Genomic DNA, 23,963 nt, shown 5'->3' with positions numbered 1-23,963 from the left:
AATAATGATGGAAAACTTCCCTAACCTGGTGAAGGAAATAGACATACAAGCCCAGAAAGCACAGAGAGTCCCAAACAAGATGAACCCAAAGAGGCCCACAGCAAGGCACATCATAATTAAAATGCAAAAAGTTAAAGACAAAGAGAAAATCTTAAAAGCAGCAAGAGAAAATCAGTTAGTTGCCTACAAGGGAACGCCCATAAGACTGTCAGCTGATTTTTCAACAGGAACTTTCCAGGCCAGAAGGGATTGGCAAGAAACATTCAAAGTGATGAAAAGCAAGGACCTACGACCTAGATTACTCTACCAAACAAAGCTACCATTTAAAATCGAAGGACATATAAAGAGCTTCCCAGACAAGAAGAAGCTAAAGGAGTTCACCACCACCAAAGCAGTATTCTATGAAATGTTAAAGGGCCTTCTTTAAGAAGAAGAAAAAGAAAACAAAGATTAAAAATATGAAAAATAAAATGGCAATATCTGCCAACAATTGAATCTAAAAAACAAAAAACAAAGTAAACAAACAAGCAGAATAGAAACAGACTCATAGATACAGAGCACATTTTGATGGTTGCCAGAGGGGAGAGGGGGTTGTGGGGTTGGGTGAAAAAGGTGAAGGGATTTAAAAGTACAAATTGGTAGTAGCAGAATAGTCATGGGGATGTAAAGTAGAGCGTAGGGAATATAGTCATTAATATTCTAATAACTATGTATGGTGTCAGATGGATACAAGATTTATTGGGATGATCACTTAGTAAGTTATATAATATCTAATCACTGGGGTGTACCCCTGAAACTAGTATAATACTGTATGTCAACTATAATTGAAAAATAAAAAATGATTTAAAAAAATAAATAAATGATATTATTTTTCCAAATAATCTACTTTCTCAACTTCCATACTCCTTTATAATTTTCAACATGTAATATATTAATATAGTGTAATATATTAATATAAGTCCATGTACTTCTTTATACAATGTGTGGCAAAAGTAGGTTTACAGCTGTAAGTATGTGAAACACTGAGTTTATTCTTGTATAATTATTTATTAATTATTGCATTATTTTCCATACGAACAACTGTAAACTTACTTTTACCCTACCCTGTATACATTAACATCTGTTCTACTTATTTACCTGTTAATCCTTTTGTTAGTACTTCCCTGTTTTAATTATTAATGTTTTATAGAAATTGCAAAGTCCCTCTATCATTTTTCTTTTTCCGAATTTTCTTACCGTCTTGCCTGACTTTTCTGTCTGTGGAATTTTAATATTTTATAAATCCCCTCCGACCCATAGCAGGTGAAGCAGTCTTCCCCTGCACCACTGAACGATTCTCTGATGCTTGCAATTCTCTGACCTTGGCAGCTGCACTGCCATCCTGGTGTCTCCTCTCTCTCTCCAACTCTGTACTTGACTTCAGATTTCATTCACGAGGGCATTTTAGCATGGCCATTCCCCAGCCACACTTCTTGCCCTGTACTTTTGGAAATTTCAGTCTCCAAAATTATTGTAGAAGCAGATGATGGTGGGAATAAAACCCTAAAATAATCAATGGAGTAGAGTGGTGTGTCAACTTAGGTAGAAATCAATATTAAATTCAAAGTGTAGGAAAATTACATTTGAAAAATCCCTGAAAATATCTATTTACTTTGGCATATATGGTTTTATGTGTTATACAACTACGTATAATTATATTTATATATTACAATGCATAAATATATATAATATACCATATATAATAATGAGAATTATCAGTACTTTTAGCTTTGTATTTTCTCTCTCCTTACTGCCTCCTACTGAGCTTGTTTATTTTAATTTATATAAATTGAAAGCCCTTATGAGGCATTTTTACCCTATCACATGGTTGAGAGAGGCTTTCTGAATTTGGGGGTTTGGGGTTGTTCTGTTATTGGATCTCTGATTTAGGAGGTAAACAATATGAAAATTGTTTTTTAAAAAACTCTACCTTCTTTCAGGCCATAAGTTTGCCCTGTGAAAAAGCAAACATAGTAAGACTTAGATTTTATTTCTGAATTTTGATAGGTCTTAATTAATGTTTATCCCCAAATTTGATGAACTTTTAGGGCTGAATAATAGTGTTATAAGTTTTCATATCTGTGTGCGTGTGCATGCTTTCATCATTAACTGGAGAGAAATTGGGAGATGCTGCTCAGGCTGCCATATCACTAAACATTTCTGAAATATTATTGGATAAATATTTGTTTGAAGAATTATGTTCCTTGAGCCTGTGGAAGGATTAACTTAGACATCTGGATTTGCATAATAGAATTGTTTATAGGGATGATTATAGTGATTATATGCATTAATTATAACCCATGGGAGTGGGGGCAGGGGGTCTTCATTTTACTCCCACATCACTCTCTCATGCCACATGCATTGGTTTCTCTGTCTAGTGCTAAATGCCCAACATGACCAGCTAATTTTGCTTCCCTACTTAGCAAGGGAAGAACATGTTTGTCCCTGTCTCCATTAGAACTTACTCCTCACATACTGATTTCATGAATCCCTCTGTGGGAAGTGAATGATGGGCCCTTGCTGCAACTCAGGACAAAATATTGGGCCTTAAAGTTGTGCTAGGAATGGTCTTCTTCTCAGTCTTTCAGTGAAGAGATTATGATCACAGCCCAGAACTTGAAGCCAAGAAAAAAAAGAATCCTGTGTGACAAACGCTCTCGGGTTAACTAAGAATCGTGCTAGAGGAATTGGTTGAGACAGGGCCCTTGTCCTAAGGAAGCTTCCAGTCGAGCGTGGTAGATAAATACATAACCGAACAGCTACACTATGGTGTGAAGGTTTCTGTAATAAAGGGATGAACATGACCCCATGACACACACGTGAGATGATGAATTCTGCTTGGTCAGCAGTGAGAGGGACAAGCAAACAAAAACCCAGTCCCCCACTGCAGGAAATCAATAGGGAAAAATACTGGGGCGGGGAAGGCCAACGGCAGCAGCAACAGAAACAGTCGGAAATGTCACATTAAGCTAGTTTCTGGAAGTCTGCACGGAAAAGCTGGGTTTTGAAGGATGCAGATGCACTTGCAGGTGGCGAGATCAGCGTATCATATCTGTGTAGGCAGGAAGATGCTCGCTCCGGCGCGAGAAACACATTGTCCGCTCTGCCTTGTCTTGGTGTGCATATTTGGGGTATGGGAGGTTAGAGACTAGGAATGGCCTCCTAAGCCATACTGTCGGTTTTCAAATGTGTCCTGTGGGTGATTCAGGGGTTGTGGTGCAGAAGGATGCTATGGACACATTTATATTTTAGAAAGAAAACTGGCAACAGGGTAGGGAGCCGAGGCCAAGAGAACAGTTGGGAATAGCTTGTTTCTGCCAGCTAAATCTGGAGCTTGCCTATTGCTCTTTGCTTCTGGAAGAAGATTAAGGCAGAGAAATAAAGAAGGAAGGAAGCTAAAAGAGAACAGAGGAAAGCTCTCTGGAGCAATTCCTCTGACTCAGCGGTGGGGGAGGAAGCAAAGCTTTCATTCCTCTCACCTCAGGGCCTTGCAGGCCTCCCCCAGCCTGGAACCCGGGAGCTGCCTACGGGATTGGGGCTCCTGGCTTTTGACACCTTTCTCATTTTTGCCTCTAATATCTGATCTTGTCATTCAATTTTAATTTAAGGAAAAAAGCCTTTCCCCATCGCCCTTTCTACCATTGCCAACACTGGCTTCCAGTTTCGACCTACGCAAGGTCCTGAAGGGCTTAAGCTGCCTCTCCCGGGGGAATGGAGCCTGCAGCTGATCCCCAATGCTCTGCTTTTATCATTACAAGCCCTGCACAAAGCTTAATTTGGGAGGAGAGTCCAGTTTTCAGAATACATTAGAAGATTCCGTCCCACCCACCCCCCTGACTGCCCTCACTTACTGCCTCTGGTCATGGTTCTTCTCCCATAAGCCCATCTGGAACCCTCACTTATTCTAAACATATCAACATTCTTCCAGCCTTTAAAGAATTCAAAAATCAGCTCAAATCCTATTTCTTATTACTTTTGTGTGTGTGTGTGTGTGTGTGTGTGTGTGTGTGTGTGTGTGTGTGGATGAGGGAAGGCCACACTTCCTTTTGTACAAGGGCTTGAAACTTTACTGAGAAAGTCCTCCTCGTTTCTCTACTGATATTCTTGACCCAAATGTTGGACACTTTCTCAAGAGTAATCCAATAGTGGAATAGCTCCCAGTGGGAACAGGCTTAGTTCCAGGTGGTCAATATTTATTGTGCACCCAACACACGTAAGGCATCGTGCTAAACGTTCTCAGGGTGTCAATAGGAAATGATAAATACATCAAGTTTATCTTGGGGAGATACAGTGTAACAAGTTTATCCATTTGAGGACTATTTCTACTTCATCTGGTTAGGGGAGGACCATCTTTTGAGTCACAGGTCGCCAACATCTCACTGAGTCCTCACATGGTAAAAAAAGGACAAGAGAGGTCTCTCGAACCCCTCAGGCCTTAATCTCATTCATGTGGGTTCCGTCCTCATGACCCCATCGCTTTCCAAAGGCCCCAGCCCCTCATACATCACCCTGGACGTTAGTATTTCAGCCTATGAACTGGGGGGGACACAAGCGTTCAGACCGTAGCACCACGAATATTAGAAGTGCCTTCCTCAGGGGCTGGACGTTGAAACTATGATGCATCCATTCCCCACACCATCCTTATCTAAGTACCTGCTAGTCATTGTAATGGAAGCAAATGTCATTTCTTTCAACTCTTTCCGCTGAGAGGAAAGTTTAACAAACAGGTTAATAACAGTGATGGTGAGAAATGGGACGCATGAAGGGGTCAGCCTGCAAGGAAGTAGGCAAGCCTGGTAAAAATTTAAGACCAAATGTACGTATGGTTGTGTCACCCCAACATTTACACCGAGAACCATCCGCTGTCCGATACTCTTAGCAAAAATTATCAGGAAATGAGTTGTAGGGAATCAGTAATTCCCTTAGACGGGAAACACAGCTTTCCAATTTATGGGAATTTTATCCCAGACATTCATTTGGATGCAACAGGGCAAAAGGAAGGATTAAGCCTCATGAGAAAGCAAAAGTACCCTATGTTATAATCCTTGGCCAGTGCTTCCTAATTGTTCTTTTTCGTATCTTTAAATACAGAGTCCCCTTCACCTACAGCTGAGTTTAGAAAATTCATTAAGTTCTGACGCTGATGTCACTGTCTCAATCCTGACCATGAACAACTGGTACAATTTTAGCTTGTTGCTGTGCCAGGAAGACTGGAACATCACCGACTTCCTCCGCCTCACCCAGCACAATGCCAGGTTCCGCCTGGGCTCTGTCGTCAACATCACCGCCAACCTCTCCTCCCCCGAGGCCCTCGTGGGCTTCCTGCAGGCCCAGCTCGAGAGCGTGAGGAACAGCACGCCCACCATGGTGATGTTCGGCTGCGACATGGAGAGCGTCCGGCGGATTTTCGAGATTACCACCCAGTTTGGGGTGATGCCCCCCGAGCTTCGTTGGGTGCTGGGGGACTCACAGAACGTCGAGGAACTGAGGACGGAAGGTCTTCCCTTAGGGCTCATTGCTCACGGAAAAACGACACCGTCGGTCTTTGAATACTATGTGCAAGATGCCATGGAATTGGTCGCAAGAGCTGTCGCCACGGCCACCATGATCCAGCCAGAACTGGCTCTCATCCCCAGCACAGTGAACTGCATGGATGTGGAAACTGCGAATCTCACTTCGGGACAATATCTGTCAAGGTAGGATGCGAGGCCTGGGGTACACCCCTCTCCCCGGGCTGGGGGAGGGAGTCAGGTTCCCGTCTGTCCCCTTGGCAAAAGTCTTGACTCTGAGGAACTTCAAACTCGAATAATATTTCTGAGAGGCTTTCTGGTTACATGAGGCTGGTGTTTCATGCTCTGTTGTCTGGAATTTGATCTGTAGGCGTTTAGGACGTGGTGTCGTGGAGAACTCTCAGCCCTGCTTTTAGGCCCTGGCTTAGTCCCTCACTAGCCGTATGTTCTTGGCTAGTTATTCAGCAACTCTGAGCCTCAGCTTTCTGATTAGTAAACTGGGGTAATATTGAATAGCCTGATATTATGTTAAAAATACCTTGAAATTATATATGCAAAGTACCTAACACTGTGCTCAGCTCGTAGTAGGTGCACAACACATGTTTCTACCCCTGCTCACACTTTTCCATATCAACAAACTTGGACAAATTTCTCTAAATCTATAGAGAGAGAAACATTAGTCATGCAGGAGATGGACTTTTCTCTCTCCTCCCAGACGTTGGTGCTTAAGACAGTATAGAGTAGTGGTTTAAGGCATAGACCCTGGAGCCAGATTGAACTTGAATTTTGGCTCTGCCACTTACTACTTGTGTGACTTGGTCAAGTTTCCTAACTTTTCTGAGCCCTAGTTTCCTATATTATATATTCATTTACGTAATCAATAAATCCTACTACCCATGGAGACATTGTGATAGATACGTAGGTAGGTAGATACATACATACATAGAAAGAATGAATTAAGAGTTCCTACAAGAGTATTATACATATATACACACACACATATATATATAGATTTTTTAAAAATTTTGGTATCTTTCCAGTTCCTTAGTCTGGCTCAGAAACTAAAACGAAAACTCCCATTTACATGAAAGAATAACCCATTTTATAGAAATTGTTTTCATGATCCCCCAAAAGGAGAATATTCTTAAAGGATACTTCATAGAAGCCTAGAAGTTTTTCTGAAAAGATCACCTATGGTCAGAGAGGCCAAATCAGAGAACTACTTGCTCTTTCAGAGGTGAAGGCTTAGCTCTAGGCTAGGGCCCATTTTTCAGGCAATCCTCTTGGAACGGGGACATCTGACCATATTGAGGAACACAAAGTAACCTCATACTGTCTTACCTTTTAGAAAGATACGATTATTTGATGAAAGTTCAGGAGAATCTAAGCATTTTACATTTAATTTTGCATGTGTGGATTGAGCACCTACTATGTGCAAGTTGCTAAATACCATCTTATATGGCATAGTTTAAGCACAGCCTATATACTCCCTAAAGAAAGTTGTTAATAAAATAATTCAAAATTTACTTATTAGGAAGCTTTTAATAATAAAATTAGATGTTATACCGTAATCTTATCTTTCCTTTTTTTTTCTCCATATTGTATTTGAATTTCCACAAGATGTAATTCTGTGCATATTTTTATTTTATAGCTGCTGTTTAGATTTAATCTACTGTTTTTGAACTAGCACATAATTGAGGCTCAGGATTTTATCTAGAATAAGAAACATTCTCCTTCATAACAAAAATATAAGCAAAGTTTTAATTTATAATTCAGAATAGTCATTATTTTGAGAGGACAATCATAAACAGCAGGCAGCGAAAAACCACTGGTGAAAATACATTATGTTATTTAGCATCTTTCTGTCTCATGTAAAATGGAAACCCCAAGAAAAATGATTCTGTTTGGATCCTAAAAATGTTTAAAAAACTACAGGGAAATATATTTGTTGACATGGGTTATAATATACATCTTACAAGTTCATTTTATCAAGATCATACTGATCTTTCTGGCTCCTCAAGATTTAATTTATATTAAGTTATGTGCCCCCTTCCACAAGGATCCCATGACACTTTGTACATGAAATTACGTACGGATCATCAGTATTTGCCAGTGTCTGACTTGTGAGCCAAAATATAAATTTTATTAAGTGGAAATATTATTATTCAGCTTAGTTTAATGCCTAGCATATAGTGGCCACTTAATAGGCATTTATTGAAATTGATATAGAAAGAAGGAAAGGAAATGTTTTATTATATTTACATCCTACATCAAATGTATCTGTAGAAGAAAAACAAATGGTGGAGAGATAAATAAAATTTTGTCTAAATTAAAAACATAGTTTTTTTAACTTACCTAGATACCATCTAGTTTTCTTCTGTACCTTTTTTTTTTTTTTAAATGAAGTGTCAGGTTAATGAATAATCTTTATTCTTGTGGCTCTTTCCACATGTTTATTCCACAAACTATAAAAGCTGTCAAAGAAGATTGTGGGGTTTGGAGCCAGGCAGCCATTCATAATGTGTAAGGGTCAGTGACAGTATCTTTACCTCCTTGGATGAGTGTGAGACTGAACTCCAAGAACTTCAGGAAATGTGCCCGGGACTCCCTAAATTCCCTGAGGACACCATCAGGGGGCAAGTGTCACGGTGTTCAGGGTCAGGAGAGGGCCAAGGGAGGTGGGCAAGACCCTGGACAGTCTTTATAACGAATAACCGAGAAGCTGCCCTGCGCTCTCAAACACCTGTGGGGTTTTCGTCACTCTTTTCTGTTGTCCATTGCGGCCTTTTCTAAAGCTCGTTATTCCCAGCCCACGGTCGCATCTGCACACCGTGGTTTTCTTAACCGTTCCTGAATTTTGTGCCGCTGACCCCACTTCCTCGCTGCGATACTGACGGTCACCGGGCTAATGAGCCCCGGGTGGCGGGGGCAGAGCCACGCAGGCTTCCATTTCTCACAGTTTTACATGTTAATGAAATCGCCCAAAGCATGGCTTTTCCAGCCTCGCCTTTCCCACCAGGACAATCGCTTCTGGTGGCGGATACAGCGTCGTGGCTGCCGCTCTGGAGGGTTTTGTTCTCCCTGGGTCTCCGCAGCCAGAGCAGGTGTCGTCACAGCTCCCTGGAGCCGGCACCGTTTCATTCAACGGTAGCCCTTGGGAGCGATGAAATCCGACGTGTTATTCGGTGTTGGCTTCATAAACACATGTGCGTGGGTGTTTGGGGCAGCCAGTGTCTGATTATGTTGAATCTGGGTGAGGTACACCAAAGGAAGCCTTGCCTGCTGCATTTGAGCTGACAGCCTGGTGCGGGAGGTTGGACAGTAAGCAGTGTTCACAAAACAAAGGCCTGTGGGCTTCTTAGGACAGAGGTGTTTCCCGTACACAGAGAGGAAGTAATGAGCTCTTCTCTGAGACTGGGAGATGAGGGGGAAACGCGGGAATTGGATCTCGATGAGTGAATAGGAGTTTTCTGGTGTGGAGCAAATTCACAGGCAGTGGAAATTCACCAAGACCAGAAAGAGAAACTGAGTACAGACGGAGCATGCATTGCACAGGAAGAGCACTTGACGTGATTCTGGAAAAGCAGTTAATTTGATAGCATGCCACCCAGGGTTTTCACGCCAAGCTAAGGAGTTTGCCTTTTATATGCATACTGGATATCACTTGAAAGGCAGAACATTAGCCATGACATATTATAAAATCATAATCCTGTAACAAATTAATCAAATACGGTAATACAGCATAAAAGCCCTGCAAGTCATTTTTAAAATCTTTTAGGATATAAAATTTTTTATTTCTGAAAATTGGTTTTAAGCTTGCCCACGTTTACTCCTTTACTGCATTCTAAACACCAGCCTCCGGTGAAAATGAATGGGAGTTTGGGGACTCACCTGCTGATCCTAGGGTCAGGATTTGCTCATGTTTATCTGAAGGCCTTGGGTGCTAATGAATCTATTATTCCTGGGTTACTCACAGCCCAGTCCAAGGCATTTATCCTGTAAGAATTCCAAGAGTGTCCACAGTGATAGACACCTTATTCCCCTTGGCCTAAGAAGTCCTTAATCCTTTGGCTAATTAGTCATAGTCCTGATAGTTATTCTAGCTTCTAAGTAGGGTATAGAATCTTGCCTTTCTTCTTTCAACAGCTTCTATAGTTCAGTTCTGCATCAAGTAGTCAGTGGTTAATTCATTTATTCATTCACAAACATTTGTTGACAGTTACAAATATTAGGCTAGGCCCTTGGCTAATGCAGTAGACACAAAAAACAGAAGACAGAGGCTCTGCTCTCAGGAAGCTTACAACCCTCTTTTTCTATTCTCCAACCAGGAGAGGCTATGCTCCCCCTATTACCTATATTTTTTATCCGTTTTCTTTGACTTAGCTGCCTGGTTAGTATCCTTCATTGGGACAGCACCCATTCTACAGTGATTATCCTTTGGCATTAGCTGGCATTGTTAGGCCCCCTCTTCAGTTGTCCTTGAAAAATAGTCCAACATATTAGAGCCTTTCCCCTCCAAGCTATGTTCATTTTTATGCTTACATGGTCAAGCAGCACCAAGATTCACTGGCCTTTCATTAATAGTAAATGTTGCTTTGTTTATTGATTCTGCATATAAATTCAGAACCTATTATGTGCCAAGCCCTAGGAAGCTTCAGAAAAAAAGAACCGAAACAAATATCCATTCAAAAATCCCAAGGTGTAACTTGATGATGGTCCCCATTTCATTCCTGGATATTGGAAGAGTTCCAGAAGAACGTGAGGCTGTGTGATATGATTCTAACTTGGGGTATTTCCAACCGCCTTTACAATAATTTGCTGGCATCATGACCCTGGCAGAATTTTCTAATCTCTGTGAAACTCTAATTTCCTGAACTATAAGGATTCCTACTTTGAAAAGTTAAGTGGTATGCCTAAGGTCATTCAGCGAGTATGGTCAAAGGGGAGATTTAAATCAGTTAATCTAAATCCAAGTTCCAGGCTCTTTCAGAATTAATATAAACTTTCCTTAATTGGGATCTCATTAATTTATATCATTTCAGCCAAAAGCTATATACATCAGGAGGCAGGAGTACCCATGGATAGGCATTCTTGTCCTAAGGCCCTCTATCAAGCCAAACTAGTTAGCCTATATGTTCATCAGGCACTGAAAAGAAATGCAGTTTCACTGAACATGGGAGCCAGGGACTGATGCTGGTAGCACTGGTTCCCTGGATCCCCAAGGAGAACCCATTGCTGTGGGATGACCTGCTTTGTCCAGCTGTTACTTCTACATTAGCTTCTCTGCTAGGGCTGCCAAGGAGTCAGTATCTCTCAAAAACACATGTGTTGGTATTATGTATCTTAGGGACCAGCCCTTAAGGTCTGTGTTTCCAGATATTTCAATAGGAACTCCTGTCATTGGGCTAATTTGGCTTAAATCCTTTGAATTCCCCCTTCCTTCTCTGTCACTTAAGTCATGTCAAGAGCTGAGTCTGAAATTTTCTCTAATTCATGGGGGCCTCAAGTGAGCAGCAATGGAGAATGTGTATTTCCTCAGGACCCTATTTTGGTGACTACAGCAATTGCTTAATCTAGCATCCAGCAGGTATTAAACTGGAATGTTTCCAAATTATGAGAGCTTCCAAGCTTTTATTTGCCTGAGAGGTCATTGTGTTCTCTGTTGACTTTTTTACGTTGTACGCATCTACTATAAAACTTGGAAATGTGTCAGAAAGAGGTATGAAGATACAGAGGGCAATACTGCAGCTCTGCTCTGAACTTCAGATCTATCTCTTGGCTCATTTTGCTCTGCAGACCCTGTAACCCTCAGATGGACACTTGGCTGGTAAATATTGCATAATGTCCCATTGCCAGGGTTATGCTAAGGGAAGAGATATCAGCACCTGGACTAGTGCTGGGGCCAAATCCAGAGAGCTAGAATGAATTAAGTTGGAGTATTCCACAAAGCAGCCAAGAGCGAGCGGTCCAGGGGGTGGGCACAGCCCATAATTGTGTGGAAGAGTCAAGGTTCATACCTTGGGAAAGGAAACCAACCTAAGGGCATGGAACAGATCTAACCACCATGTGGCAGATAACAGAAAACAAATGCCAGCTTGCCTGTTGTGCGACATGAAAGCAGGAGAGAGAGAACGCAGTATCCATGTGTCTGATTTCTAGACATAGTGACCCCCTCACACACACCAACAGTGACACAGCCCAAAATTTATATTAAACTCTGACCCAATCACATAGATTAGTATTTTTCTCCTCTTGGGGAAAAAAGTTAAGCAAAACAGGAACTCTCCTACCCCTTCGTTTCACTTGCAAGTAACTGAATTTTGCAGATATTGGCAAAACGTAGATCCAAATGATTCATATATATGTACATGTGTACATTTAATATGTTATTAAATTACTGTTGCCCATTAGCCCATAAAAATCTATTTTAAAAGATGAGCTTTGTAAGTTGCTTTAAAGGATCAAGCAATCAATGATCATAATATATGGGGCCCTTTGCTCTGAAGACTGAAATTTAGCAATTGCTAATTCCTATTCAATTCTTTATCAGAGAGATTTCCCAATGAACTAAATTCTATTATCGATACTATCTATTCATTATTTAGGGGGAAATGAGTTGGAATTTTAATGCTTGGAACAATCTATGAATTGCAAATACAAATACTTGCAGGCTGACAGAGGCAAAGTGATGAAGAGGCCTCTTTAAGAGCGGCATGTCTGATTTGTACAGAGGCGTGTTTAATTGCATCTTCCCCACATGCATTCCCGAGCGCTTAGTCTGGCCAGGTGCTGTGTGTTGTCTAAGATCCAAAGATGACTCAGTGAGATGGGCGCTTAGATGACCGTCCCTTTCAGCTCGACAGCCTGCAGTGTCAGGAGGCACAGCAGTGGGAAAGGGAGGGTCTGTTCATCCCGAACAGCAACTCTGTGGAAGGGGCTGTTCTCAGAACGTGGACAATTGCAAAATCCATGCCTTGGAGCATCTAATAGTCTAAAAAGTCAAAGATGGATTTAATCAGCTGCCAAATACTTACACACAAGGGTATTAGCAGGATTCAAGGAGACAGTTGAGTCATTTTACACTTAGCTCAAGAAATCATCTACAGTTCACGTTTAATTTGGAGAGCTGTCCCATGTATGGAAAACAAAATCAAAGCGATGGCCTCGGACAGAGCTGGACCATCGGTGAGCTCTGTGGCTGAGAGAGCACATTCACGTTATCCCAGGAGGGAGGCAGATGCGACGGGGTCTGCTTCAGCGAAAGATGCTGCAGAGTAAAATCTGAGCTAGTAACAGCTTGTTATACAAATAGACAAAGGTTCTCCAGGGCCGTAAAAAAAGGAAAGATGGCAAAAAAGACATTTTTAAAAATGAAGGGAAATAAATACATGGATCTTGGAGGGTAGTGGGAGGGGGCCTAGAGTGGCAACAACAAAAAATGCTTAACTTAGAGATGATCAGTAGCTGATTTAAGACAAAACTCTCTTCCTGACAGGACGGAATATTGGTATTTCCTTTGTACAAAGTCCACCAAAGGGAAGAGTAGGAGGGAGGGGAAGAGAGGAGAAAATAAAAGTCAGAAAAATAAAATATGAGAAAGAACATTAAAGGAGTAATGAGATGACCATCTATTAACCCACATGCCAGAAGCTGTGAGAGTATTGGAGGAAGGGGAAATAATCTCCAGCCTAAGGAAGAGACACAAAATGAGAATAATTCAGGGAGTAAGAGGGATTGGGGAAAAGTCTTGAGGAACTAAGAACAATCACAGATTAAAATACAAACAAAATATAAATAGCTAATAATTCAGACAAGTGGAGGTCTGTGGAGGTTGTGAAAGATCATAATTGGGTGTAAGTTTCCTGAAAGAGATGAGATTATCCAGAGAGGATAGTTGGGGCTCCTCAATGATAAAGAACAGAAAGCAATGACTTAAGTGTGAGCTTGTGGCAAATGCAATAGTGTGGAACTGTGGAGGTTATGAGGTTTTGATTGGAAGATTTGTTACATGATTGTAGGTATGAATCACAAGAAGAAAAGATGGGATTTCTGAGCACCTACTGATCTCTTCCCAGCTCTCCTTCTGTCTTCCCAGAAAAGGAAGAATGGGAAACTTTGGTAAAATTCCTTAGTTTTATATGGAAAGGGCTTTATTGAGCTTTTCTACTACAGTAGAAAAAATAGATCTGGAGCTAAATGAAACGTTACCAAGAAATACATATTTAGAGTCAGTGCCTAGGAGCAAGTAGACCTGACAAGAGTTATGGGGTGCTGATGGGAGGGGAGTTGGGGAGAATGTCACGGACAACACATAGCCAAAGATTTCTAATCAGGCAAAGCAAAGGCAACACAATTAAGTTCTCACAGGCTAAAAAATTTTATAGAGCATTATGGAAGATAAACAAATCTCTCATTCTTCAGGGGAAAATATTAAAAATGATGAGATGTTCATGGGAAAAGGAAATCAGCTCATTTTATAGGATATAAGAGAATGAGAATACCGATTTTTTTAATGATACAAAGAAAGTTTCCAACGGGAAAGATAAATTTTAAGGCATTACAGGGCAGAATAGATATTCTCGTGTTCAGATGTGATTAATGGAAGGCAAAAATATGGGAAAAGAGCAAAGATAGGAGGGCAATTTAATAAGAAATAAAAAACAAATGAGAGAAGCAGATATACAGAGACAAGTTGGTGAGTAAAAAAAGATTAAAGTAGAAATAAATATACGGCCTGTAAACAGCTGGGCATGGAAGAAGACACATGAAAATGCTAATAAATTTAAAAGCACAAAGGTGGATTCAGATGTCTCCAAAATGAGCACTGTAAACAATGGAATTATTATAGAACTTGTTCAAAAGCAAGAAAAGATACAAATATAAAAACACAATATTAGTAAAACTTTACATACTGAATAAAAGAGAAGAAAAATCAGGAAGCAATAGGTCTTAACCCTTTGCGGTCATATGTCTGCTCTCAGCCACCACAGCAAGGAACTGTACGAATCTTAACTCTATTCATTCATGTATCAGTTCATAATTTCCCTGAAAGCTCTTAAGTGTCTAAGCGACCTTGTCATGAACCAAAACATTGCCCTGACATTGCATGTTATGTATCACTGCTCTTTCAATGGAAATTAATTCCAACCAGTATGACACCCATGTCCAAATTTAATACGACCGCAAAGAGTTAAAATCTTTAAGAACATGACATTTGTAATCAGATATTTTTATTTAACTTTAATAAATTTTAGCAAATTTAGAGTTGGGAACATATCCATAGATGTTCAGATATCAGTAAACTTTAGTAAAATTTAATTTGAGTAAATGTAGTGACTAGTAAATTTTAGCAAGTTTTTAAAAGTAAAAATAGTGCCTGAATAATGTAATTAATCAGATAAATGAAGGGAAACACTGCAGTTCATGTTTTATTATTAAAGAATATCTGAACACAAATATGTCTTCATTTTTTAAAAAAAACAACAACAACACTAGAAGAGAGAAGTGGGAAGAGACCTAGAAAGAAGGGATTAAAACAAAAAACAATTATTTGAGAAATCCTTAAATTAGTATAAGTGATATATGTAGTTCTATAGCAACTAATTCCTAGATAAGTATCATTTGCCAAAATTGACTCAGAGAAATGGAAAACTTAATAGAAAAGATCGAAAACGGTGATTAAAGAATTACAATTTTTAAAAAGTGCCAGGAGGTCCAGATAGTCTTACAATTGACTCCTGCATACCCAATGGGAAAACAAAACACTAAACATTTCAGTTGATATTGATCTAAAACATTTCTTATGGAAGCTCTTTGTTTTCTATACTTTAAGAGTACCTTTGGTCCTACTTTGAAGTTAATACAGTAAAACTTCTCTCAAATGAATTATCTGGGGAGAGCATAATGAGATCTAGAATTTATGTTCTAATTGCCCAAAATTGAGGTAAAGCAATCAGAACAGAACTTCCCACAAACCCTCCTGTTCATATGCACCCACCTGATTGCCTCTGGGCCCCATATTCTCTCTGCCTTCTCTGTACCCACACTCCTCTCTTGTCAAAGCAAAGAACATCACCCCCACTTGCATCTTAGGGCACAATCCCTTTTTCCCTCAAGGGCATCGTCTCAGGAATTCTTTCTCTTCTCTCCTAGTTCAACAGTTTTCCTATTTTAACTGGATCATTCCCATCAGCACGACCCTCTAAAGAGAGCCCCTACTTTCTCTCTCTGCATTCTCCCTCGAAGCACTAGGCTCCAACACTTCGCTGAACTTACTCTAGTGAAGCCGCTCATGGCCTACACGTTTCTAAAGGCCATGGTCAGTTCTCAGCCCTCATGGTATTTGATGGGTTAGACACATACGACACAGTTGATCCCTGCCCCTCTTTGAAACAACTTTTGTACTTGGCTTCTAGAACACAGCTGTCTCAAAAACATTTTTTACATAGTTTGCAAAGTGCAAATTTTATTTCAGCTGTTAGACAAAACAACACCTATGCTAAACTGCAGTTCAGGCATACATCTTTTTTTTATCAGTAAACCTCCCAAGATACCACTCTGCTCCACAGAATCAAGCTCATTAGTTAACTTGCAGTGGGGTAACTTACTACTTTAGTAAAACTTGCCAATTATGACACTACCCTGTGCATTTGGACCTCTTAAAACCACTGCTTTTCTTTTTGAAACTATATATCTTGGATTATGCCATCTTCTCTCCATTTCTGCTATTGTAGCCCTTGTTGCCTTAAGCCCCTGTGAGAAGAGCAGAGAGGAAGAGGGGAAGGAGTGTCATTCCTCACTTCTGAAACTGCTCAGCCCCCTGCTCCTTCCAGCCATTTCCTATACAGCTAGGGGGAAAAAGTCTTTCCAATATCAAATCTGAGGATCATGTCCTTCCCCAGATAAAATTTCCCAAATGGCACTCCACTGCCTTCATAGTGGCCTAGGCTCGGAGCTGTTTGCCAATGCATGTGTCTGTCACCTCTGTAACTCTAGTGCTAAGAACAAGGCCTGGTGTTTGTATTGGTTCATCTTGCCAATAAAATTATTGCTGATTTTTCTTTTCCTTGCTCATCCAAGAAAAGACACGAGCAAGATCAAAATGAACATGGTAGAGTTTGATATAAACAAAAAGATTTCAGTCTTTTAATCTTTTGATTAACTATAGTGAGCATTGAAACTTTGCCTCATAGTGTCATTACGATGAAGAGCGTGAAGTGCGACTATAAAAGCTATCAATGAGATCATTTTAATTTACCCTCACCATAAAACTGAAAATAAAAGAGACAGAAATAATCTGTCATAACTAGAGATTCTCTGAGGCCTAGTTTCCCGGTGCCAGTTGCATAGGGAAATGAGCACTGTGGGCTGGGGAAATTGGAGACATTTCGATCCTGATTGATTTGCCTTTCTGTGACAAATGAATGCCTGAGACCGCTGAGCACTGTCCTTCAGCCACGACCATCTTGAATGGGGTTATCACTGATAAGCAGGAATTGTTTTACTAGAATGAGGGGGTTATGTAATCTCTGAAAGATTTCTGATGACTTCTAGTCCCTTCCTTTCTTATTTATTTATTTATTAAATTTATTGGGGTGACATTGGCTAGTATGATCATCTACGTTTTAGGTGCCTTTTTTTCTGAGATAATTTAAGTATATATTTATTCACTGGTAGTCTTTCAAGGATTCATCCAGTTAAAAATCTATTATCATTAAGCCCCAGTATTCTTTTTTTGTTTTTTTAATCTTCACCCTATGATTTTTTTTTCATTGTTTTCCTGAGAGACTGGAAGGGGGAGAGAGAGGGAGAGAGAAACATTGATGTGAGAGACACACATCGACTGGTTGCCCCCTGCGCACGCCTGACAGGGGCTGGGGATCAAGCCTGCAACCGAAGTACGTGCCCTTGCCCAGAATCGAACCCAGGGTCCTTCAGTCCAAGGGCGGACACTCTAACCACTGAGCCAAACTGGCTAGGGCAAACCCTGATATTCTTAAAATAATGAAGGGCTCCTCTTCCTATAACTTTACTTCCCCAATCACTAAATTACCAAATGAAATTAACCTATTTATTACTAATCACTTTATCCAGCAAGTGGGGGAGAGGGGGGTTGTGTGTGTTTCTTAACAAATCTAAAAGTAGATTGCTCATCAGAAACACAATTGCAGTCACCCTTTCCTTATAGTACCTCAGTAATTATCCATTGATTAATCTGTATATTTTAATGATTTGGATCCCTACTTCTCTAAAGAAGCAGAAAACTGTTTTAAAATCTAAGATAACTGAGACTTCATTACTTGTTGCAAAATAGAACTCATTTTAAGTGTTTGAATCCCACTGGGGAGTGCTAACATGAATAATCGCCATTACATGCAATCTACCAAAATGAGTAGTTTCATCATTGCATTTAGCGATAGTAGCATCTTCGAATATGATTTACATTTATATCTCTAATGAAAATTAGTACATTCTTCACACTTTCTGATTTTTTTTATCTCCTTTCTGTGATAGCATAACTTCTTACTATTTGTATTTGCATGTGTAATTTACTGGGCAATGCTTGTGGCAGGCAATGGATGAGTGTGTGGTGCTGAGAGCCTAGATTTGTAGTATATGAATTCCTCAAAAACAGTCTTCTAAGGTACATCTCAATTTAATTCCTGTTCATTTGAAATGTGTTTTGAGTACCCTCTATGAGTTTATCATAATGTAGTACTTTGTGTCTGCAACTTGAGAAAATTATACTAAAAGACAAGAAAGTGACCTGGGGACAGCCTTGATTGAAAAAACTTGAATGATATTTAAAAACTACCACCATATCTAGAATAAATACTCTGAATATTTTATGTCAGATATTTTATGTCAGAAGGTGTGGTATGTGCTTTATGTGCGTTATTTCCAACCCATATTCGAGCATATTTATACTGACAGTGTCCTGGTTCATGGGGTTAGGAAGCAGTATATCATTCAGTTGGTGATTTTCCTTCTTTTGGCTTCTGGCAGAAGCTCTTTCTAGAGCCAGAGACAATTGTTCTCCTCTAATGACTTAGAGGGAGGGTAGCCCGAGGCTCTCGGCAGAACTGCAAATCTATTTATCATCTTCTTGTTCCATGGCTGACAGCCCACATGCAGCTTTAGCTGGCCTCATGGGGACAGATATGATGATTGTTTTCACTCTACCAAGAAAAAACACTGGTAACAAGATAGGGCAACTTTCTAGAATTATGAAAGCAGTTGTTAAGCAATTATGAAAGTAGGTGTATACTTACCAAAACTTACTCCTCGCACCAAAAAATATTTATTGAGCTGATTTAGTAAATAAATCAAATGTAGTGACCACAAGAAATGAAACATGTTAAAGATGCTGAGAAACTCCACAGCTTGGAAATTACATAATTAGCAGTTATAACAGAAAGCCGTTAATACCTCCCTTAACTAGGAATAAAGAAACTTGGAGTTAGACTAAGAGCCAAGCATCTAGCCTGGGTGTTAGAACCTGAAGGTAGGACCTCATTGTCTCAACGAGATAGAATTCTTCTCCTAGAAAGAGTCCAGCTTATTAATTCTTAAAGAAATTATAGGCAATGCCTTTTTTAAAGATTAGAGTTTCTTTTTACTAAGACAATGAAGTAAAAATGAGCATGGTTTCCTGTCTTCGGCTTCACCTCTCTTTCTTACTTTTTGCCAGGTTTCTAGCCAACACCACTTTTAGAGGCCTCAGTGGTTCCATCAAAGTAAAAGGTTCCTCTATCATCAGCTCAGAAAACAACTTTTTCATCTGGAATCTGCAGCATGACCCCATGGGAAAGCCAATGTGGACCCGCTTGGGCAGCTGGCAGGGGGGAAAGGTTGTCATGGACTATGGAATATGGCCAGAGCAGGCCCAGAGGCACAAAACCCACCTCCAACACCCAAGTAAGCTCCACTTGAGAGTGGTTACCCTGATCGAGCATCCGTTTGTCTTCACACGGGAGGTAGATGATGAAGGTCTGTGCCCTGCTGGCCAACTCTGCCTTGACCCCATGACTAATGACTCTTCCATATTGGACAGCCTTTTTAGTAGCCTCCATAGCAGTAATGATACAGTGCCCATCAAATTCAAGAAGTGCTGCTATGGATATTGCATTGATCTGCTGGAAAAGCTAGCAGAAGACATGAACTTTGACTTTGACCTCTATATTGTTGGAGATGGAAAATATGGAGCCTGGAAAAATGGGCACTGGACCGGACTGGTGGGTGATCTCCTGAGCGGGTCAGCCCACATGGCAGTCACTTCCTTCAGCATCAATACTGCTCGAAGCCAGGTGATAGATTTCACCAGTCCTTTCTTCTCCACCAGCTTGGGCATCTTAGTGAGGACCCGAGACACAGCAGCTCCCATTGGAGCCTTCATGTGGCCACTCCACTGGACGTTGTGGCTAGGGATTTTTGTGGCTCTGCACGTCACTGCCATCTTCCTCACTCTGTACGAATGGAAGAGCCCCTTTGGTATGACCCCCAAGGGGCGGAATAGGAATAAAGTCTTCTCCTTCTCTTCAGCCTTGAACGTCTGTTATGCCCTCTTGTTTGGCAGAACAGCAGCCATCAAACCCCCAAAATGCTGGACTGGAAGGTTTCTAATGAACCTGTGGGCCATTTTCTGTATGTTTTGCCTTTCTACATACACGGCAAACTTGGCTGCTGTCATGGTAGGAGAGAAGATCTATGAAGAGCTTTCTGGGATACACGACCCTAAGGTAACACTTCTGTTTTACTCTAGCTCTCTTTATCGCCCATTATAACTCCATATATTGTGTCTTTTGCTGTAGTATGTCCGCGTTCTCTCATCTAACGCAAAATATTCTCAGCCATCTGTAGAGACTAGTCCAAAAATCTGTTGCCTCGTTGAATTAAATATTTTATTGTTGTATTCAAAGAAACAAAAAGAGTGAAGGGATTCGGGGGTGATTGTTCTAGAGAAAGTCTTTCTGGTAGAGACATCTATTAGCGCGGTTTTTCCTTGTATTATTTGACTGACAGAATGGCTATCTGGGAATATTCTTACAAAGTATATTCACCCAAAGCAGACTTCAAAATGGATTATTACTCTTGGGAATTAATGGAAATAAATAGTAAGATCCATATTTTAAATGGTAAAGAATCTCTTTTCCACCATTAAAAAATAGTAAAATGGAGTGAACTAACATTTTATCATCAGCTCCCAAAGTCAAGTGCTAGTGAACACGATGGTAATATAAGAAGTGGTGCTGAACTAACTGAGGTGGCAGGATGAGCTAAAACTGACGAATCTCAGAGGGAAGGCGGGGGTGGGTAGATAGAGAAAGATTAACCAAGAATTTATATGCAGAACCCACAGACACAAACAATAGTGTGGTGAAGGCCTGGGGGGTAGGCAGAAGGGGTCAATGGGAGGAAAAAAAAGGGGAGACATCTGTAATACTTTCAACAATAAAGATAAAATTTTTAAAAAAGAACAGGATGTCTTTATAGAGTAAGGAAAGCTGTATAGCTGCTCACCTTGGGTTGGGGGGAGATCACCAACAGTTACATTACAATTGTCCAAGGACATTTAAGAAAATGTTATCTAATCTAGGCTGCCTTTTATAGCATAGATATTTGACCCTAAATATAGAAGGAAAGGGAAAGGTGGAGTTCCGGTAAACAGGTAAAGCAGTGGTGATTTTCACAAATCAGAACCAAAGATTGCCAAAATAAGGTCACGATGCTATGCATGGTTTTAGGGATTTAAAAGAAAATCATAAAGATAAACCACACACAGCAGTAAAACAGTTTTTAAGCAAAATAAACAATTATTCCATTCCCACTCCTCCAGAACAGAAAGGTGAAATTATAAACCTAACCCAGCCCACAACACAAGGTGAGTAGAACTGGACAAAATCAATTCTGTTATAGCTAGAAAGTTCTTAATGAAGTGAGAGAAACCTGATTTAACTATTTTTAATTTGAGATAATAAATTAACTTCTGCTAAGGTTCCCAAAAATGTATATATCTTTCCTAGTGTCGTTTCTATGTTAAAGTCTCTCATTTAAAGGTTTTTGGGTGGGTATATATATATATATATATATATATATATATATATATACATCTCGATTATTTGACTAAGCAATATTTGACTCAAAAAGTAAGATTTGTGATCTGGATTTATGCACAGTTCATCAGTGAATTGAGTCATGGCTGCATAAGTATCTGTAATCACGATATCAGATAACTTGCAATGAATATAATAGGTCCATTTTTGTTCCTGATCATAAACTGCTTAGCATGCTGGATATACATTTAACACAATTAATAAAACTGTAAAGAGTTAAGAATGTGAACATTTCATCACCATTTTAGTGCTGAGATTCACTTGCTTCAACCAACCACGTTGAATCAGAGATAAAATTAAAAGCACAAGGCTATGCAGGACAGACCAATTTGTGATTCAGTGCGTGTTGCAAGACCCCAGGCAGGCTAGAATCCTTTTTTTTTTCTTTTTCCTGACCCGGTCAGAGGGAAGAAATAACCTTTTTGCTGGCTGCTGTTACAGATAACCCCAAGGGGCAGAGACTGGCTGCTGTGCAAATGAAATTCAAGAGGATGGTTCTATCCTCACTTAACTATTTTTGTCAGAATAATTTATTCTACACTAAAAGTAATATATGTAGCTTCTCGTGGCCTCCCATCGACTCTTCTGGGAGGCGAGCTCCATGCTTCAAAGCAGGTGGGCTCTTGAAGCATGAGCTCATGAAAGAAAGAATCTATGAGTGATATATTTAAGAGAGATGATATAGATATTTCTCTGACAAAAATCTAGCACTATTCATTATAAGCAGTGCAGAAAATAGAGTAGAGAGATGGGAACAAGCACCCATTCCTCATCTTCTAAAGCCATTTCCTCTTAGCATTGTGAGATGATTGACAGGTGATAGAAACTGTGGTATTATTTTTATCCAACAAGATCTTCACGTGGGTCTGTGATCTAAGGTATAGACCTGGGCATTCTTAGAACCTTCCAGCCATGGATATCCAATCTGCTGAGATATAAGACAAGATGAAAACAAATCAGTTCATGAATTACGAAGTACATTGAAAAATAAAACCTTACCTCCCCTCTTGGTGTTGAATTGGCCCAACTGAAAGGATACCTGAACATCTGAAATGAGCTATTTGCTCATTTTAATGGACTTTCTAATTCTTCTTTTCCAGCTTCTCACATAAAATGCCCCCTTTAGCTCTATTCTCTAACATTTTTTAAAATGTCAGCTCCTTAGAGAGAGGCTAGTGTCATTTTTGTACAGGCAAATTATGGTGCTGCTTTAGGAAAACAGTCCTAGTGAACTTTAAAGTAAACATTTAAAATTAAATAGACCTGCTGTGAAGGCAAGAGCAGGCTTTAACCAGAAATATTAAAGTAAAGGACATTTGCATAACCCTAGCAGGACATAAGCATTTCCTCAAATAATAAAGACCACCTTTATTGATCTTCATGTAACAGCATGCGGCTGCCTCATAAAACATAGGGATTCATATAGTAAAAGCCGGCCTTGAAGAAGGGAGGGAGGCCAGAGCTCCGAGGCAGGCAAGGCACTGAAGACAGAGTTTGAGGTCAGGAGAAAGGAAACAGAGCTACGCCAAGCCATTCATTCTTTCTTTCTTTAATTCATCCAAAAACAACAACTTCTGTTCCAGGCACCATGCTAGGTGGCTGGGTGTGAATTAAGTAGTGAGCAAAACAGACAACGTGGAGTCTAGTCCTTGCAACGTGGAGTTTAGTGGGAAAGAAAGACATTTATCAGGGGAGCCCATAAACCAGCTAACGAATTAAACAGTGGTAACTTACTGTAAAGGGAAAAGACCACAGAATCAGAGGGCCCCACGGGAGACCTGATCTGGGGGGAATCGGGGAAGCGTCCCCCACTCAGGCTCCTTCCACGTGAAGAAAGCACCTCGGGCTGAGACCTGCAGGATGTAAATGGGCTAACGGGAGAGGGGGTGCTAGGAGAAGAGCACCTCAGGGTGACGGCATGCGCAGAAGCCCTGAGAGTGCAGGAAGAGGGGTGCCGTGGCCACCCCATCACTGGAAAGCCAGGAAAAGGAAACGAGAGTAAGACACGTAATAAGATAGTGGGTTTCGATCACCAGGCGTTCTAGAGAGAAAATTTCTCAAAAGAAGAAAAATCCAAGAAATGCTATAGTTTGAAAAGGCACCTCATGGGCTCCATGTGCTTCCAGATCAAACTCATAATGGGGGGAACGTCCAATCGCCCTAGCAGCGAAAATTCATAACAGGCCAGGAAAGCAGCCTCTGTAGGAATTGTGCTAAAGCGATCTTTAACCTACAAACATAAAAGATGATTTGAATAAAATATCGAATGTGCTGATGGTGGCACACATCTTCTCAACATACT

General features: G+C 40.3%; 1 protein-coding gene across 1 annotated transcript in view; it reads left to right on the top strand.

The window, feature by feature from the left end:
* The window catches only part of GRIN3A (glutamate ionotropic receptor NMDA type subunit 3A), a 127,171-nt gene that overhangs the window by 39,291 nt on the left and 63,917 nt on the right, over positions 1-23,963 (top strand). Inside the window, exons 2-3 of the mRNA XM_016225027.2 lie at positions 5,131-5,735; positions 19,240-20,287. Coding sequence (XP_016080513.2) covers positions 5,131-5,735; positions 19,240-20,287 — 1,653 coding nt within the window. The remainder of the gene's footprint in view (positions 1-5,130; positions 5,736-19,239; positions 20,288-23,963) is intronic.

Source organism: Miniopterus natalensis, chromosome 12 (assembly GCF_054644295.1).
Source record: "Miniopterus natalensis isolate mMinNat1 chromosome 12, mMinNat1.hap1, whole genome shotgun sequence".
NCBI classification, from domain to species: domain Eukaryota; kingdom Metazoa; phylum Chordata; class Mammalia; order Chiroptera; family Miniopteridae; genus Miniopterus; species Miniopterus natalensis.
The sequence above is the reverse complement of the archived record's forward strand: the minus strand, read 5'-3'. Positions and strand labels throughout refer to the sequence as shown.